Source organism: Vulpes lagopus, chromosome 4, assembly GCF_018345385.1.
Source record: "Vulpes lagopus strain Blue_001 chromosome 4, ASM1834538v1, whole genome shotgun sequence".
Classification (NCBI taxonomy): Eukaryota; Metazoa; Chordata; class Mammalia; order Carnivora; family Canidae; genus Vulpes; species Vulpes lagopus.
The window spans coordinates 20,440,307-20,459,943 of NC_054827.1; the positions used below are offsets into that span (position 1 = coordinate 20,440,307).

Sequence of the window (19,637 nt, forward strand, 5' to 3'; positions counted from 1 at the left end):
TAAGAATTTTAGTACTATTTGTTCTACTTCTATGAAAAATGCTGTTGGTATTTTGATAGGGGTTACATTAAATCTTTAGATTGCTTTGGGTACTATGGGCATTTTATCCATGTTTGTCCTTCTCATCCATGAGCATGGAATATCTTTCCATTTGTTTATGTCATCTTCAATTTCTTTCATTAGTGTTTTATAATTTTCAGAGTACAGTTCTTTTGACTACTTGGTTAAGTTTATTCCTAGATATTTTATCATTTCTGTTGCAATTGTAAATAGGATTGATAATTTCTCTTCCTGCTGCTTCATTATTGGTGAATAGAAATACAACAGGTTTTCTATATGGATTTTGTATCCTGCAACCTTTCTGAATTCATTTATCAATTCTAGTGGTTTTTTGGTGGAGTCTTCAGGGTTTTCTATATATCATGTCATCTACAAATAGTGATGGTTTTACTTCTTCCTTACCAATTTGGATGCCTCTTATTTCCTTTTGTTGTCTTATTGCTGTGGTTAGGACATCCAGTACTGTGTGGAGTGAAAGTGGTGAGAGTGAACATCCTTGTCTTGTTCCTGACCGTAGGAAAAAACTCCGTTTTTCTTCATTTAGTATCATATTAGCTATACCTTTTCCATATATGGCCTTAATTATGTTGAAGTATGTTCCCTCTAAACCTACTTTGCTAAGTGATTTTATCATGAATGGATATTGCACTTTGTTAAATGCTTTTTCTGCATCTATTGAAATGATCATATGGTTTTTATTATTCCTCTTACTGACGTCATGTATCATGTTCATTGATTTGTCAACACTGAGCCAACATTTTGTCCCATAAGGAAATCTAACTTGATTGTAATGATTTTCTAATGCATTATTGGATTCAATTTGCCAGTATTTTATTGAGGATTTTTTGCATCTGTGTTCAACAGAGATAATGGTCTGTATGAATTCCTTTTTTATAATATCTTGATCTGGTTTTGGTTTGAGAGTAATGCTGGCCTCAGAATGAATTTGGAAATTTTCCTTCCTCTGTATATTTTTTGGAATAATATGAGAATAGGTATTAACTCTCCTCTATATATTGGTAGAACTCATCTGTGAAGCCATCTGAGCCTGAACTTTTGTTGTTGGGAGTTTTTTTGATAACTGATTCAGTATCATTGCTAGGAATTGGTCTGGTCAAATTTTCTATATCTTGCTACTTCAATTTTTGTAGGTTATATGTTTCTCAAATTTATTTCTTCTAGGTTGTCCAATTTGTTGGCATATAATTTTTCATAATATTCTTACAGTTTATATTTCTGTGGTGTTATTTCTCCTCTTTCATTTGTGATTTTGTTTGAGTCCTTTCTCTTTGAGTCTGGCTAGAGCTTTATCAATTTCATGGATTTCCCCCCCTTCCCCCCCGCCAGAACCAGCTCCTGGTTTCATTGACTTGTTCTATTGTGATCTTTATAGTGTGTGTGTGTGTGTTTTTTTTTTTTTTATTTTGTTTCATTTTCATTTTGTTTTTTAGTTTCTATATCATTTATTTCTGGTCTAATCTCCTATTATTCCTTCTGCTGTTTTGGGGGTTTGGCTTGTTCTTTTTGTAGCTCCTTATGTTAGGGTTAGATTGTTTGAGATTTTTCTTGCTTCTTGAGGTAGACCTGTATTGTTTTGAACTTCCCTCTTAGGACAGCTTTTGCTGCATCTGGAAGATTTTGGACTGTTGTGTTTTCATTTTCATTTGTTTCCATATAATTTTTTAGTTCCTTAGTTTCTCAGTTGGCCCATTAATTGTTTAATAGTATGTTATTTAACTTCCATGTATTTGTGGTCTTCCCAAATTTTTTCTTGTGGTTGATTTGTAGTTTCATAGCATTGTAGTCAGAAAAAGATGCATGATATGATAGAAGTCTTTTTTGAATTTGCTGAGACTTGTTTTATGGTCTAACATGGGATCTATTCTGGAGAATGTCATGTGCACTTGACTGTTTATTCTGCAGTTTGGAAATGGGATAATCTGAATATATCTTAGATCCATCTGGTCAAATAGGTCATTCAAAGCCACCATTTCTTTGTTAATTTTTGTATGTTTGGGTGATCTATCCATTGATATTAGTGGGGTGTTAAGGTCCTTTACTATTGTAGTAATGTCAATCATTTCCTTTATGTCTGTTATCAGCTGCTTTATGTATTTGGATGTTCCTATGTTGAGTGCACAAATATTTACAACTGTTATATCTTGTTGGATTGTTCCTCTTAGGATTATATAGTGTCCTTCTTTGTTTCTTGTTACAGTCTTTGTTTTAAAGTCTATTTTGTCTGATAAGTATTGCTACCCTAGTTTTTTCACTTCGATTTGTGTGAGAACTGCTTTCCCATCTCTTCACTTTGAATCTGCATGTGTCTTTAGGTCTGAAATGAGTCTCTTGTAGGCAGCATACAAATGGGTCTTTTTTTTTTTTTTTAATGTGTTCAGTCACCCTTTGTCTTTTGATTGGAGCAGTTGGTCTATTTAAATCAAAATTATTTAAAGATATGTACTTATTGCCATTTTGTTGTTTTATGGTTGTTTTTTATAGTTCTGTTCCTTTCTTCTGCTGCTTTTGTGCTTTGCTGGTTTTCTTTTGTGATATCCTTGGATTCCTCTGTCCTTATTTTTTTTTGTCCTTATTTTTTGAATAACTGTTACAGATTTTTGATTTGTGGTTACTATTAGATTTATTTTTAACATTATGCATATAGCAGTCTATATTATATTGATGGTTGATTAAGTTTGAACCCATTCTAAAAGCACTAAATTTTTATTTTTCCCTCTCATGCCCAACACACACACACACACAAACACACACACACACATACACACACACACAGTTTAGGCATATGGTATCATACTTTACATCCTTTTATTTTGTGAATCACTTGACTGATTTTTATAGATATACTTGATTTTATTGCTTTTGTGCTTTAGCCTCCACACTGTTTTGTAAATGAATGATATACTTTGTGTTTATATGTACCTGTGAAATGTTTTTCCTTTCCTACTTTTCTTACTCCTTCTGGTCATTCATTTCTACTCAAAGAATCTTTTTTAACATTTCTTGTAAGGCTGGCTTAGTGGTGAACTCCTTTAAATTCTGTTTGGGAAATTATCTCTACTTCTGTATTAAATGATAGCCTTGCTGGATAAAATATTTCTGATTGTAGGTATTTTTTTTGCTTTCAGCACTTTGAATAGATTATGCCACTCTCTTCTGGCCTATAAAGTTTCTGCTGAAAAGTGAGCTAATAGTCTTATGAGGTTTACCTTGTATGTAACTCTTTTCTTTTGCTGTTTTTAAAATACTCTCTTTATGACTACTTTTTGTCATTTTAGTTACTATGTACCTTGAGGTGGATCTCCTTGGGTTGATTTAGTTGGGACCTCTCTGCCTCCTGGATCTGGATTTCTGTTTCCTTCCCCAGATCCAGGAAGTTTTTAGCTATTATTTCTTCAAATAAGTTCTCTGCCCCCATTTCTCTTTCTTTTCCTTCTGAGGTCACTATAATGTGGATGTTCTACTTGGTGGTGTTGCTGAGTTCTCTTAACTTATTCTCATTTTTTACAATTTTTTCCTTTTTCCTATCCAGCCTCATTGCTTTCCTGTCCTGCTTGTCCTACAGGTTGCTGATTCATCCTTCTGCTTCCTTTAGTCTATTATTTTCCACTCTCTATTGTATATTTAATTTCAATTATTGAGTCCTTCATCTCTCCCTTTTTTTAAAAAAAATATTATTCTCTATCTCTTTGTTGTGGGTCTTACTGAGATACTATATTCTTTCTCCAAGTCCAGTGAGTATCTTTATGATCATTACTTTTAGTATATGTGCTGTTGAAGTGAGCATGACGACCATTAATTTTATTTATTTTTATTTTAAATTTATTTTAGAGAGAGGGTGAGCAAGGGGAGGGGCAGAGTGAAAGGGAGAGAGAATCCCAAGCAAACACCCGAGTATGGAGTCAGATGTGGTGCTCAATCTCATGACCCTATAACCATTACTTTTAATTCTCTATCAAGCATATTGCTTATCTCCATCTCATTTAGCTCTGTTACTATGACCTTGTCCTATTCTTTCATTTGAGACCTATTCCTCTGTCACTTCATTATGTCTTTTTGTTGATTTCTGTGTGTTAAGAAGTTCAGCGAAGTCTCCTGCTCTTAAAAGTAGTGACCATATGAAAAAGAGGTCCTGTAGTACCCTCCTATGGAATTTTCCCTGTTCACCAGATCCTGGTGCTTCAGGAATGTCTGTCTCCCATGTCTGCTGCATGCCCCATATTGTTGTGGTTGTGCCAATTTTGTTTTTAGTCCAGTCATCTTCTGTGGCTCTCTTGCTTTGTAGCAGGCAGTGTTTAGTCTCTGTATTGGAAGGGGCTAGTCTGTTAACTGCCTTGGGCTTAAGTTGAGTCAGATGAGACATTTGACAGAGATGCCGTTATTGAATATATAAACTACCTCTTATCCATTCATCTATTGATAAACACTTAGCAACTTCGGTTGCTTCCACATCTTGGCTAAATAATGTTGTAATAAACAAAGGTGTGCATATATATATCTTTTTAAATTAGTGTTTCATTTTCTTTGGGTAAATACTCAAAATGAAATTACTATATTTTACAGTATATCTAATTTTATTTTTTTGGGAAAGTTCCATACTGCTTTTCCATAGTGACCACCAATTTGCATTCCCATTAACAGTACATAAGTATTCCTCTTTCTCCACATCCTCACCAACACTTTGTTATATCCTGTATTTTTGGTAATAGCCATTTTGATAGGTGTAAGGTAATATCTCATTATGGTTTTAACTTGCATTTCCCTGATGTGTGGAGCATCTTTTTATGTGTTGATCATCTGTATGTCTTTAGTGAAATATGTATTCAAGTCCTCTGCTCATTTTTAATCAGATGTGTTTTGGTGTTGAGTTGTAGAAGTTCTTCATATGTTTTTTATTAACTCCTTATTATAGATATATCACTTGCAAATATCTGCTCCCATTCAGTAAGTTGTCTTTTAGTTTTATTGATTTTCTTCACCACGCAAAGGCTTTTCTGCTAGATGTAATCCCACTTAATATTTTGTTTTTGCTTTCCTTGTCTGGGACAAAAGATCCAAAAAAATATTGCTGAGGCCGAAGACCAGGAGTTTACTGCCTATGTGTTCTTTCAGAAGGTTTATGATTTCAAGTTTCACATTTAGGTCTTTAATCCATTGAATTCTGTTTTTATTTATAGTATAAGAAAGAGGTCCAGTTTCACTCTTTTGCATGTTTTTTTTTTTTCCCCAGCACCATTTATTGAAGAGAATTGTCTTTTCCACTTTAACTTCTTTCCTCCTTTGTTGATTACTTGACCAATAGGTGTGGGTTTCTGAGTTCTCTATTCTGTTTCATTGGTCAATGTGTCTATTGTGCCAGTAACAAATTTGTCTGACAACTATAGCTTTGTAGTGTGAAGTCTACCATTGTGATACCTGCAGCTTGTTTTGTTTTTACTTTTTTCCTCTCAAGATTGCTTTGGCTATTTCAGGCCTTTTGCAATTCCATATAAATTATACAATTACTTGTTTGAATTTTGTTGAAAAATACTATTGTTTTTTTCATAGGGATTATATTGAATTCATATGGGCATTTAACAATATTCTTCCAATCCATGCATGGTATATTTTTCCGTGTGTATGTGTGTGGTCATCACATTTTTTCATCATTGTCTCATAGTTTTTCAGAGTATATGTCTGTCTTTCACCTTTTCTGGTTAAATTTATCTCTAGGTATTTTATTCTTTTTCATGCAATTGTAAATTGAGTTTTTAAAATTTTCTGCTAGTTCATTATTAGTATATAGGAATGCAACAGATTTCTATGAATTAATTTTCTGTCCTGCAACTTTATTGAATTCATTTATTCTGTAGCTTTTGTTGGGATCTTTAGGGCTTTTTATGAATAGGTTCCTGTTACCTGTAAATAGTGACAGTTTTACTTCTTCCTTACCAATCTGGATGACTTTCTAATTGTTGTGGCTAAGATTTCAAATTCTATGTCTGACAAGGTAGTGAAAGAGGACTTATCATGTTCCTAGATAATGAAAATCTGTTTGGATTTTCTATTTCTTCCCGATTCAATCTTGAGAGATTATATGTTTCTAAGGAACACGTCCTTGTCTTCTTCCTGATTTCAAAGTGAAAGCTTTCAGCTTTTTACCAGAGTATGTTTTTTGCTGTTGTTGTCAAACATGACCCTTATTCTGTTATGTTCCTTCTGTATCTTCCTGGTTGAGAGGTTTTTGTTTGTTTGTTTTTGTTTTGTTTTTTTCATTTGAATGGATGCTAAATTTTGTTAAATGCTTTTTCTGCATCTATCGAGATGACCACATTTTTAAAAATCTTTCATTTCACTGATGTGTTGATTTGGGGGGTTAAACCATGCTTGTGTTCCTAGAATAAATCATACTGATTATGGTGAATAGTCTTTTTCATATATTCCTAAATTTGGTTTGCTAAGATTTATTGAATTTTAACATCTATGTTCATTAGGGGTATTGGTCTGTTACTTGTTTTTTGTTTGGTATGTGTCTTTGGTTTTGGTATGAGGGTAATGCTAGCTTCATAAAATGAAAGTGGAAGCATTGTGTGTATATATGTATGCACATACATGCATATATGTATATGTACATATACATGTGCATATATATACACATATATACATATATATGTATTTTGGTGACAGGATAAGTATTCTTTAAATATTTTATAGAATTTACCTGTGAAACCATATGATCCTGAACATCTGTTTGTTGAAAGTGTTTTTGGTTCAATTTCATTAGTAGTAATCAGTCTTTTCAGATTTTCTATTTCTTCCCAATTCAGTCTCGGAAGATTATGTTTCTATGAATTGACCCATTTCTTGTAAGTTTTCCAATATGTTGGCATACAATTTTTCATAGGAGTTGCTTATAATCCTTTGTATTTCTGTAGTGTAGGTTATAACTTCTCTCTCATATCTGATTTTGAGCCCTCTTCTTTTTTATGACTCTAATTTTTTATTTTTTTATCTTTTCAAAGAATTAGCTATTAGTTTCATTGATTCTATTTTCTCTTCTTTTGAAGTTTCTATTTCATTTATTTCCACTCTTTATTGTTCCTTCTACTAACTATTGTTCCTTCTACTAACTTTGGGCTTTGATCTTTTTCTAGTTCCTTTAGGTGCAAGGGTAGATTATTAGATTTTTTTTTGTTTTTTGAGGTAGGCCTATATCACTATAAATTCTCTGAGAAGTGCTTTTGCTGCATCCCAAAGATTTTGAACCAGTTTCTATTTTCATTTGTATTCAGGTAATTTTTAATTTCCTCTTTGCTTTCTCTGACCCACTGGTTGTTTAGTAGAATGTTTAGCCTCTATGTGATTTCCCTCCAGTATTTTTCTTGTAAATCTAGTTTCATAGAGTTGTGATCAGAAAAGATGCTTGATATGATTTCAATCTCTTGAATTTATTGAAACTTGTTTTGTGGCACAACATGTGTCTATCTTGGAGAATATTCCATGGGCACTTGAAAAGAATATGTATTCCATTTTTTTGAATCAAATATTCTGTACGTATCTCTTAAGTCCATCAGGTTAATGTGTCATTAAATGCCACTGTTTCCTAACTGATTTTGTCCTCTGGGTTATCTATCCATTTTTTCTCTGGGATATCTATCATATCCACCCAAGAGGGGTGTTAAAGTTCTCTGCTCTTATTTTATTACTGTGAATATCTCTTTACTTCTGTTAATATTTGCTTTATAAACTTAGATGCTCCTATGTTGGATGCATAGATATTTATAATTGTTATATCCTCTCATTGAGTTGGTCCCTTTGGCATTATGTAATAGTCTTCTTTTTCTCTTGCTACAGTCTGTTTTAAAGTCTATTTTGTCTGATATAAGTACTGCTATTTTATTTTTTAATTTTTTGTTTCCATTTATATGGATTTTTTTCCATCCCTTCACTTTCAGTGTGTTTTAGTACTGAAGTGAGTCTTAACAGCATATATATACATATATAAAATTTATCCTTTCATGTGCCCTGTGTCTTCTGATTAAATGTAAATGGACTTACTGCTTCAAAGTAATTATAGGAAAAAAAAAAACAAAAACAAAGTAATTATAGGTAGCTATGTATCTTTTGCCATTTTGATAACTGTTTCTGGTTGTTTTTATTCAACTGTTCTTCTCCAGCTCTAGTCTCTTGTGATTAATGCCTTTCTTTAGTGTTATGCTTAATTTCTCTTTATTTTTATGTGTCTATTATAGCTTTTTAGTTTGTGGTTAACATGAGGTTTATAAATAACTTCCGGCAGTAAGTTGATCAGCTGGCTTTGAATATATTCTAAAAGACTATTTTTATTCCCTGCTCCTGCTATGTTTATATAAATATTTACATCTATTTTGTATATTTCTTATCTAATTTTTGTAGATATATTTTACTACTTTTGTCTTTTAACGTTTATACTAGTTTTATCTTTGATAAACTACTTTTACTGAATATTTGTTTTTACACGTGAAATTATTTTTCATAATTTCTTCCAGTTATGTAACCCCCCCCCCCCCCCCTTTATTTCACTTAAAGAAATCCCTTTAACATTTCTGGTAAAGCCAGCTTAGTGGTGATGAACATTTTAAACTTCTGTTTGTCTTAGAAATTCTTGCTATCCTCCAAATCTGAATAATAACCTTGCTGGGTAGATATTTTTGGTTTTACACTTTTTTCTCAGCACTTGTATCATGGCATTCCTTTCTGACTTGTGAAGTTTCTGCTGAAAAATGAATTGCTAGCCTTAATAGGGTTTCTACTATATGTAACTATTTGATTTTCTCTTTTGACTTTTAAGATACTCTTTATTAATTTTTTACTTTATTATTAAGTATCTTGGTACGGACCTCTTTGTGTTCATATTGTTTGAAGCTCTGTTTCCTGGACGTGGACTCAATCCCTCCCCAGGATAGGGAAATTTTTAGGTACTATTTCTTCAATTTTTTTTGCCCTTCTTTTTCTCTGTTCCTTTTAGGATCCCATAATGCAAATATTAGGACACCTAATGTCACAAAGATCCCTTAACATATCCTCATTTTAAAAATTCTCTTTTTTTTCTTGCTGTTCGGGTTGGGTTCTTTCCATTACCCTGTGTTCCAAATCACTCATATGTTTTTTTGCATCCTCTAATCCACTATTGATTCCCTCTATGATATTTTTCCTTTTAGTTATTGTATTCTTCAGCTCCGAATAGGTTTTATGTTTCCTTTGTTAAAGTTCTGAGTTCATTCATTCTTCTCTAGTGGGTATCATTCTTCTCTCAAGTCTCCCTTACTTTGAACTTTGTATGAGGTAGATTACTTATTTGTTTCATTTAGGTATTGTTCTGAGATTTTTATCTTGTTCTTTTGTTTGGAACATGATCTCATTTTGTCTGTCTCTATTTCTACACTTTTTGGAAGTCAGCCACATTTTCTAGTCTTGAAGGTAGTGGCCTTATGTAGAAGGCATCCTGTAGGGCCCCTCCGGTTGTGACTGGGTTGCAACTGCTGTGGGAGTGCTGGTTGATGGGGTTGGCTTCCTCCTCTCCAGGGAAGGAGTAGCTCTGGAAGAGAGCTGGCCCTGGTTGGGGCTGCCTGCCAGGTGAGGTGGTGTGGTTGTTTCTTCTGGGGAAAATACCAGTCCTGATTGCATTTAGGTGGTCTTAGGCCCCACTGATTTGCAGAGGTCCCAAGTTAAGCCTTGCTAGGTGTTATGGGGGTCTCACTTTCTTGGCGCAGGTCCCCAGGGCTGGAGGTGTCCCATATATGATTTGATCCCTTTGTCCCTCATGGATGACCTCCATACCTATACTGTCCTTCCTACTTGTGGGTTCCTACTGTGTCTCTGTTTTCAGTCATTTTCACTATGACACTTTCAGAGAGCTGCATTATATGTGGGTCATGCTTTGGTTTGTCTGTAACAGGTGAGCTCAGGATTGTTCTACAATACCATTTTCCTGAGATGTCTTTATACAATTTTTCGATAATCCTTTTTATTTCTGTAGCATAGGTACTAATGTTCGTTCCTACTCTCCTTTCTAACTTCAGAAGTTTGAGAACTATTTTTTTTTAATGTTGTGGAGACAACCACCTTAGCTCATTTCCACTTTTTTAAAAAAAATATTTTATTTATTTATTCATGAGAGAGAGAGAGAGAGAGAGAGAGAGAGAGGAAGAGACATAGGCAGAGGGAGAAGCAGGCTCCCTGTGGGAAGACTGATGTGGGACTTGATCCCACACCCCAGGACCATGACCTGAGCTAAGGGCAGTTGCTCAACCACTGAACCACCCAGGTGCCCCTATTTTGTTTTTCTTAATCTAGCTAAGGTTTCTCAATTTGATTGTTCTTCTCAAGGAACCAAGTTTTGGTTTTATTGACTTTTTATATTGTTTCTCTATTCTTTATCATATTTATTTTTCCTCTAATCCTTATGTTCATTCTGCTATGTTTGGGTTTAGATTGCTTTTCTTTTTCTAGTTCCTTAAGGTATAAAGTTAGGTATCAATTTGAGATTTCTTTTGGTATATAATTTTATATAGTTACATCATACTTTAACAATCCTTTTGACAGATCTCTGCTTTTAGTTGGAGTGTTTAATGCATTTATATTTAAGGAAATTACTGATATGGACTTATTCTACAACCTATATATCATGTATATTATATCAATATATATATATAATATATACATACACACACACATGTATACACACACACTCAATTCTTCCTTTACTACTTTGTGGTTTAAATTTGTAACAGTTTAGTTGGAATTAATAGCAGTTTACATTCAACAGTATACTAAAACTGCTCCTATACCATTTGCTTTTAAGGGATTATTGTCAAATTACATTTCACACACTGATTTATGTGTTCTTCTGAGTCCCTCTAGCAAATTTTTCAATTATGGTTTTTCAGCTTTAGAATTTGTATTGGACTCCTTTTATAATTTTCATTTCTTCATTGATATTTTCTATTTGGTGATGCATCATTCATTGGTTTCCTTTAGTTCCTCTGTCTATGGTTTTCTTTAGCTCTTTGAGTTCATTAAAGACTTAAAATCTTTAGCAAGTTGAATTTCTGCTTTAAGGACATTGCCTAACTTCTTTCCTGTGAATGGGCTATACTTTCTAGTTTGTGTGCATTTTCCAAATTGGTCATTCTAAATATGTAGCAATTCTGGAAATTGGATTCTGCTCCCTATCTAGAATTAGTTTTTATAAAAATTGTATTCTTTGTCATGTGTGGTCTGTGACCATTAGTTTAGTGGTAAGCTAGTGCTCTGATGGAGCTATCCTTAAGTGCCTGTAGACAAAAGAATGAAAAAGAAAAGAAACTAGTCCCTTGGGCTTTGCAGATTGACTCTGTTGAGTCACCCCTTCAATATTTATCCAGGGTATTTACCATTCTCCTCTAGCCTTCACCATCTTGCTTGGGCTGGGTGTAAATATCAATAAAAGGTTAAAGCTTAGGGTCTTCTCAGATCTTTTTTTGAGGAAGCAGCCTGATCTGGATTTTGGCATGTGGCAGCTTTTGAAAGCCTTTATTCCCTAAATATTCATTCCCCTTTATTTCATTCTCAAGTTCTTCCTTTCATCCAGGCTTCAGCCATGTGTTACAACTGTTAATTCTTGCTTCAGGCATGACCATGTTCATTTCCTTTTCAGTATTTTTGAGAAACACCCTCTGTAGCAACACCCTGAGAAACTTCTGAGTTAGGTGAAACAAAGGCAAACCCCTTGAACCCTTCCAGGAGCCCTCAGGTCAAAACAAACACTATTCCTTGGGAATAGGAGCATCCTCTCTCTCCTGTAGAACCAGATCCCCATACCAGTTACAGGCTGCCATTTTCAAGACCACTGCTGACTGGGAGGAATGGGGCAAGACTGATAAAATGCCATTAAGCTAGCCATCTGAGGTTCCATCACTTTTTGTTTAAGCTTTCATTCAATTTGCTACATTATCTTTCAGACTTTGAACAATACTGAGTTATAGTTTTTGCCAGTCTTTCAAGGGTTTCTGTGGAGTGGAGGAGTCCTCATTCTGCCATTTTCATCATCTATATGTATGCATAATTTTTTTTTAAATCTTTTATTTATTTATGATAGTCAAAGACAGAGAGAGAGAGGCAGAGACACAGGCAGAGGGAGAAGCAGGCTCCATGCACCGGGAGCCCGACGTGGGATTCGATCCCGGGTCTCCAGGATCGCGCCCTGGGCCAAAGGCAGGCGCCAAACCGCTGCGCCACCCAGGGATCCCTGTATGCATAATTTTTAATGGAAGTCGACACACCCACATTTGGCTGAATGTGATCTGATTTTTCTATTATAGTCTGAATGTGTGTTGCTTTCTTAAAACTTTGTAAATACTTAGACTCTTAGTTATATGATAAAAACACTGTATATATTTCAGATATAAGTAGGTAAAGTATAGAAAAATTCATAAATGACATATACTCATGAATTATATAAGGGAATTTTGGGGCTAATATGAACATACTTATACCCTTGTAGTGTGACTACTATGCTTACCTTTTCCCCCACTATTAGAAAAAAATGCTATTAGATAAATTATTAGTTGACCCAGTACAGCTTCTTGTATAGTGTGAAAAGCCTCATTTTAATATTTTAAACTGAACATTAATGATCTCTGAGGAACATTGTCTCCAAAAAGTCCATTCAAATATTTTGTTGCTAGATGCTCTAGTTAACATATTTGTCTTTGTTACCAGTACTTTTTAAAACACACTGTTTACTGTCTTTGATCTCAAAATAATATGTCATGCCTTATTTAGAAATAACTACTCCCTTCATGTACCCTTAGGGAGGTTCTCCTAAATAGCAAGAAAGGGAATACTTGTCAAGCTATATGGCTACAAGATCTAATCTCCCCAAATCACCATGCTTGCTGAACTGTTAATTGACAAGGGATATTACTTTATATGCAAAAGAAAATTATACTAAACACACAACACTACTGAGCTTACTCATGTGAATATCTGATGCAAGGAAAAGTATGCTGAGCAAAACACAACACTTTATTCATCACATGTTTGAAATTAAACTCCTTTAGATAGAATTTTATGTTAAGATTTTTCCTCTAAGCAGGAAAGCAATTCTTTTTATTCTAACTGGAGACTGTTCAACATATAACCAGTTTTTAAGGGAGTCTTCAATACAGTAAATCCGGTTGAAAAGTGACATTGGAGGATACAGCATACCAGATAAGAATTTTTCAATTTAATTTGGCCAAGGTAAAGATAGCCTATTTTACATATGTGACTTTCCACATGCTAAATTCTAAAAACAAACTACATTTTAACCACTTTTTGTAGTTTTGCCTGTAGCACTTTCCAGTAACAACTTGTCTTGAGGAAGTTTATTTCCCTCTAGAATCACTTCCCTACAGCAACAATAGTCTATAGAAAATTGACAGCTTTCTAGCTATAAAATGCTAAAAAAAAAAAAAAAGTTGTTTTTGTAGTAGGCATATAACTTAATATTGAGAGGAAATTACATAGTAAAAGTTTTGTAGCCTATATTAACTTGGGATAGGGAAGTTCTCCTTACCTTGGTCATTGTCTGACTTTGGTCATGACTGAACACTACATTAAAGCTATATATAAAGCTTTATAGACAGACTAGATGTATGTTGTTTAATAACAATTGAGCCTTAAAGGGACAAACAAAAATAATTATAAAGATGTGTTTACATGTAAAATTTGGTCTCAGACTCCATTTGTAATGTCCATTTGGAATGAACCTTAGAAAATGTAAAAATACTCAATGGATTTAGATTTACAGGTCAAGTGCTACTGAGGGACAGGCATTAAACAAATGATCATGATCACTTAATGCTTTTCCATAAATGCTATCTAAGTACTAAATTTATCAAACTTTGAACAGAAAGTATGTGCTCCTTAATGTGCTTTTAAATAACAGATTTGGGAATATGTCATAAGGTGTACAGAGTTCTGAATTATGCAATTTTCACTGAATATCATGTTTTTGACAAGATAACTTATTGCTAAGCACACATATTGCCCTGGAATCTAGTTTCATGTGCCCCTCTAGGTTTTTATATTTCCCATTCTTTGGGGTCTGCCGCGGAAACAAGATGAGGAAGGGGATGTCATCGTTCGGGAAAGCGTCGCAATAAGACGCACACGTTGTGCCGCTGCTGTGGCTCTAAGGCCTACCACCTTCAGAAGTCCACCTGCGGCAAGTGTGGCTACCCTGCCAAGCGGAAGAGAAAGTATAACTGGAGTGCCAAGGCTAAAAGACGGAATACCACTGGGACCGGTCGAATGAGGCACCTAAAAATTGTATACCGCAGATTCAGGCATGGATTTCGTGAAGGAACGACACCTAAGTCCAAGAGGGCAGCTGTTGCAGCATCCAGTTCATCTTAAGGATTTCAACGATTAGTCAAAATAAACGTTCTGGTTTTAAAAAGTTAAAAAAAAAAAATAAGGTACCTTTTTATGAAAGGTACCTTTCATAAAGGTATGAAATAAGTAAATTCAGTTGATGTATACTTGGTTCCTATTTGAGACTGTACATCTAAAACTACTAAGTTCTCCTTATTGTATTATTTAGATCTTAATGAAAATCAGATAACAAAACCTTAAAAGGAAAAGAAAAAAAAAGTTTATTGAATTAATTTTTTTCTAAATTCTTCTAAATTCTAAAGTTTATTGAACTAAATGTGTTTTTAAATTCTTCCTTAGCACCACAGAAAATAAAAATTCAGGTTTGAGAGTTTGAAGGCCCAGCTATAAGCTCTATTTTTCTGTTCTTTTTGGCTTTTAGCTTCTCATACTTCTGTAAGTCAGACAAAATTTATATTTCCTGTCTAATTTACAGGATTATTGTAAAGAAAAAAATAACATTAAAAAGTGCTTTTTAAACCTAAAGAGGATAAACAGAATACGGATTAGACGCTCATAATTTAGTTTTTGAGAAAGCTTCATGAAGTCACTCATATAGGGTATTAATATTAGGGAATGACGTTTTGATGGCAAACTTTTTCCATATAACATATGGGGCAATGGCCATCCTGGATTAGTTTTACAGTTACAAGTCTGGATTCCTGGGTGACCCTACTAAAGTTAGAGAGGAATTAAAATCTTCTGGTGTGTTGCTTCCATCACCTGATGCCTTCAAAGCTTATTGATTTAGTCCTGTTTGCTTTAAAATTTACAACCTGGGAAAAACCTCCATTTCCCAGGTTAGGCTTCCAAGTTGTAGGCACTATTCATACAGCTCCCTGTCTCTTTATTTAATTGTGATTAATAAGAACAAAACATTTGTAACCATACACACATCCTTTATACTGAAATGACAATGAGTATATTTTTCAGTATGTGACATATTTTCATGCATATACCTTATCTCTGTACAACCTTAAGGGTTCTTTAACATATATTTCATAGTTTTCCCTTACTAACATTGTGGTTTTCTTTACTAATGAGTGAACAATTCTAACACATGAATTCATAATTACATTGTCATTTATTTCAGTCCTATGACATATACTGAATATAATATGCTTGAGAACCTTTGTTCTTTCCAGTGCTATTATGAAATATAACCATCCACTTCTATAAATTAAATTCACTAGGAAAGCTCACATTTAAAAAAAATTATACAAGAATAAGCTAGAATTGTCACAATCAATGTGGAAATGAATTCAAGAAATCAAACTATATCTCAGGAACACTTTATCTTCATGGTAAACATTCACTTTATGCAAATCCCACTTGGCTTCATTTAATTAAAAAGCTGAAAAAGAAAGAAAATCATATGCTGAAAATAAGGAAAACACAATATGCTCTTTATTCATTCTAAATTAGTACATGTAAATATATAAAAATAATATAAGTATATTAATTCATCCCATTCTAATTTTTTATCAGGGCAATTTCTCTGAACCTAGTTCCTGGAGTGGGGTCACGCTTATGGTGAGAAGAGGCCAAGAGTGGGAGAGGGCGCTGATAAGAACTTGTACTAGTGATGTTTAAGTTTGGGTAAAATACCCTAGTTTTTTCTGTGAGACACTCTCACTGCTGCTTAGAGCAGTTAAACTTAGAGTTTAACTTATACTGCTTAGAGTAGTTAAACCAGCATTTAAACTGGCAACATAAGTAAGAATAAAAACTATGGATTAAAACAAAGATTTGAAGTGGGTCATTTCATTGTCTGGGAAAAAAAAAATCTTTCTCTTCAAACTATAATTCATTCATATATATGAAATAACTACATGCTTGATCTTTTTAATGAAATTTATAGCTGGAATATACTACACAACCAAAAATGTTTTTTTATAAATCATAAGTGTCATCAGATTCTGAATACACAGATGCTTGTACAGATAGAAATAAAAGGGAGCTATTTTTCTTCCCTAAGCAAAGTTTTAATCTGAACAGAAATATAAGTTGTAAAATGGTAAGTCAATTTAAATAACATTTGCTAAGTTTCTGTTTGATATTTGTACGTTTTTCTAACACGTGGCAAGGTTTTCTTTTTGCTTGTCTTTTTTTGTCTTGACAATATAACTTTGCAGGATAACCAGAGACAAACCATGTTTTAACCAAATATTAAAACATAAATGAAATTAATGGTTGCTATATTTGGAAAGCTATCATATAGTTGGAAAACTAGTAAGTTTTGTAATATCTGGATGTTTAAACCCTAATATCCTAGGAATATATTTGTCTTTCTGAACCTCGGTTTCCTCATTAGTGAAAAGAACATTTGTTGGGCTGATCTCCAAAATTCTTTCTAGTCCTCATATTTATCAACCTAGTGACTCTAGTGAAACTATGTGGCTGACTTTGAACACATTTTTTTACATTTATATATATATATATATATATATATAATTATAATAAGACATTACATAAAATATGTAATAAATAAACTTATGTAATATAAAGTAAAAAAGCTATACAAACTAAAATAAGTACTCCTTTTCTGAGGAATTATTAAAGGCTAGAAATTAAATGCCTCAGTACAACAACACCTTTGCTTGTATTTTTTCAAAATAATAAGTTATGACTGAGGTCTTGCAAGAGTAACCATCTTCATGAAGAAGAGTATCAGCCGGGAAACTTTCTCAGAGCAGTAGGCAGTGGCTGCTATTCAATCCACACAATCCTTCACACTGATGGCAGTGCACAGAGATGTGTCCTTTGTAGATGAATTCTTTGACATTTTCTGCCTTTAATTTTAGCTTCCCCTAAAGATTAAAGTTAACTGAAGAATGAAGGCTAATGATAAAAAGAATACTTGATCATAACATAAAACTTAAGGTTGAAAAAATTATAACTTAAACAGAACTCACAGGGTTTACTAATTTGTTTTTGAACAAGTGGTCTGAACATTTTTAGCTGTGGTGCACTAAAGGTCACCTTTTATCATTAATGAAAATATTATGCCATATAAGCAAAAAACTGTAATCTGACCCTTATGATCATTTTATGCTTCCTAATTTTTCGGACCTAGAAAAGTAAAAAATATTCTATGATTTTTAGATGTTGTAAAATTCACAAAATAAAAGGATCTCTGTATCTTAATACTAAATTAAGAATTCTCAGTTACCACACTATTGGTTCACACTAGGGATTTTTCCCAAACTAAAATACTTTTTAAAGAGCTGTTAAATCTTTTTTTTTTTATATTGTATTATGCAAAGACAAATTTATATTGAACTGATCCTATTGTTCTACAATAAAGGATAAGATTAGCAGACTACTTCCTGTTCTTTTATATTTAAAATCTTTTTCATAAAAAGTTATAAACTTTTATGAGTATTTGTTTAAGACATGGAAAGATTGAAGTGTGTCAAAAATGTTTTGTTAAAAATCTTTCTTAGAAAAGCATAAACTATTCTCTAGGTAATCATTTAATATTAATATTAAACATCCAAGGTATATTCCAGTATGAATGTTTTATATGGGTTTCATCACTCAAGAGATTAGTCCCTCATTCCTATCTGTCAGGTTCTGACAAGTTTTCTTTTCACATTTACCTGTCTAGTAATTTTGATGTATAATGTAACAATTCTCCTATATTTATGGTTTTTTTTTTTTATATTTGTTTCTAATAGTGCTTGGATACTATCTTTCCTGGTAATACTTATTGTAAAAATGTATAAAAAGACTTTTATAACATGAAAACTGTTGATACCAAAACCAAACAAATATACTCCTCTGGAAGTATAAGCACACTGGAATGTGCTTTAATGTGGTGGCTAGGTTCCTCAGAGAGGGAGCAGCTGCTCTGGATACCATCATCAGCTTCTAACTGGGCTCCCCTCCTCCACCCTCCATAATGAATGATTCTTTTCACAGGTCACGGTAGCCTGTAGGTGTGTAACACTGACTACTATGACCAGTTTATTTTGAAGTGAATGCGTGTATGGTTGACTGACTCAAGTAGCAACAGAAGATGGAGGCTACATTGCAAGGCTAGAGAATTATACACAGAAAGATTAGATAGCAGGGTAGAACCAGCATGAGTATGCTCCAGAAACTCCCCCTTTATCTAGCTTAAAGGGATGCAACTATTACCTTTATTCTGTAATTTGATTATTGCTTAAAGTACATCAGAAATGCAGAGGGGCATTGTGTATATAAAGAAGGAATGGGAGGAAGATCTTCAAACACTTCCAAGTTTGCCTCTTTCCTAATTACTCCCACACACTAGCAAACATTCAGGATTTACATAAAAATGTAGCCCTTGACTTGTGGAGAAGTGATATTCCAAAAGTTTATAGCAAGGTTATTATGTGAAATTCCAAGTAAGTCTTTCTAGAGAAACATTATTTAAAATGGTGGTTATTTTCTCAAATTTGAGCCAAAAAATGTGTGTCTCAATCAGTATTCAGCAAAGACGTATGGCCCACCTATTATGTACAAGAATATCATGTATAGAAGAGTGTTGTAAGACAATGACTGAAAGTCATGCTGATTGTTTCTTTCCTAGGGGAGAGTAAGACTTGGACACAATTAAGTATAACACAGATATACTTGATATGATGGCAGGTTGAAGTGTTAGAGGAACACAAGCAAACAAAGCAAAACTCTGACTTTGAAAACAAGTTAAATGAAGGGATAGTAGCATAGGCTACAGGAGCTGAGTGAAGAAAGGTGCCAAAGAACAAAAATAACATGTATAATATGGGGAGTATGTTCAGTATGAGGAGTCCATGCACTTTCTGTAAAAGGCCGTGAAGTGAATACACACTGTAGGCTGTAAGTCTCTGTTGAAACTACTTAACTAAGCTGTTGTAGAATGAGAAGAGACTTTTGGATTTGATGACTGAAGACAATATCATACATAAAGCATGTTTATTCCTTTTTCTTCCTGTGATATAGCTACATAGGCATATTATAGTGTCTTACATTTTGTTTTTACTTATCTTAAACTAATTATCTGTTGTTGGTGCTTTTAAAAAAGTGTCTACACAGTGCTCTTACATGAGTGAATTCTGTCCAGTTGGGAGCTGGTTAAATTCTCTGAGCTCTTCAGATGGACAGACTTTTCTAGTGTGCTGTACCTACTTCCT

The 19,637-nt window shown here is 33.6% G+C and overlaps 1 protein-coding gene and 1 pseudogene across 2 annotated transcripts in view; one reads left to right on the forward strand and one right to left on the reverse strand.

The window, feature by feature from the left end:
• Positions 1–14,183: 14,183 nt before the first annotated feature.
• On the forward strand, positions 14,184–14,523 carry LOC121489431 (annotated as a pseudogene).
• Positions 14,524–15,561: 1,038 nt separating this feature from the next.
• Positions 15,562–19,637, reverse strand: part of TUSC3 (tumor suppressor candidate 3) — a 220,663-nt gene continuing 216,587 nt past the window's right edge. For both annotated transcript variants that reach the window (XM_041752465.1, XM_041752466.1), the window contains one exon: positions 15,562–15,850. Coding sequence is in view for 1 of the 2 variants with exons in the window: in XM_041752466.1 (XP_041608400.1) it covers positions 15,835–15,850 (16 nt within the window). In the remaining variant the exon portion in view is untranslated. The remainder of the gene's footprint in view (positions 15,851–19,637) is intronic.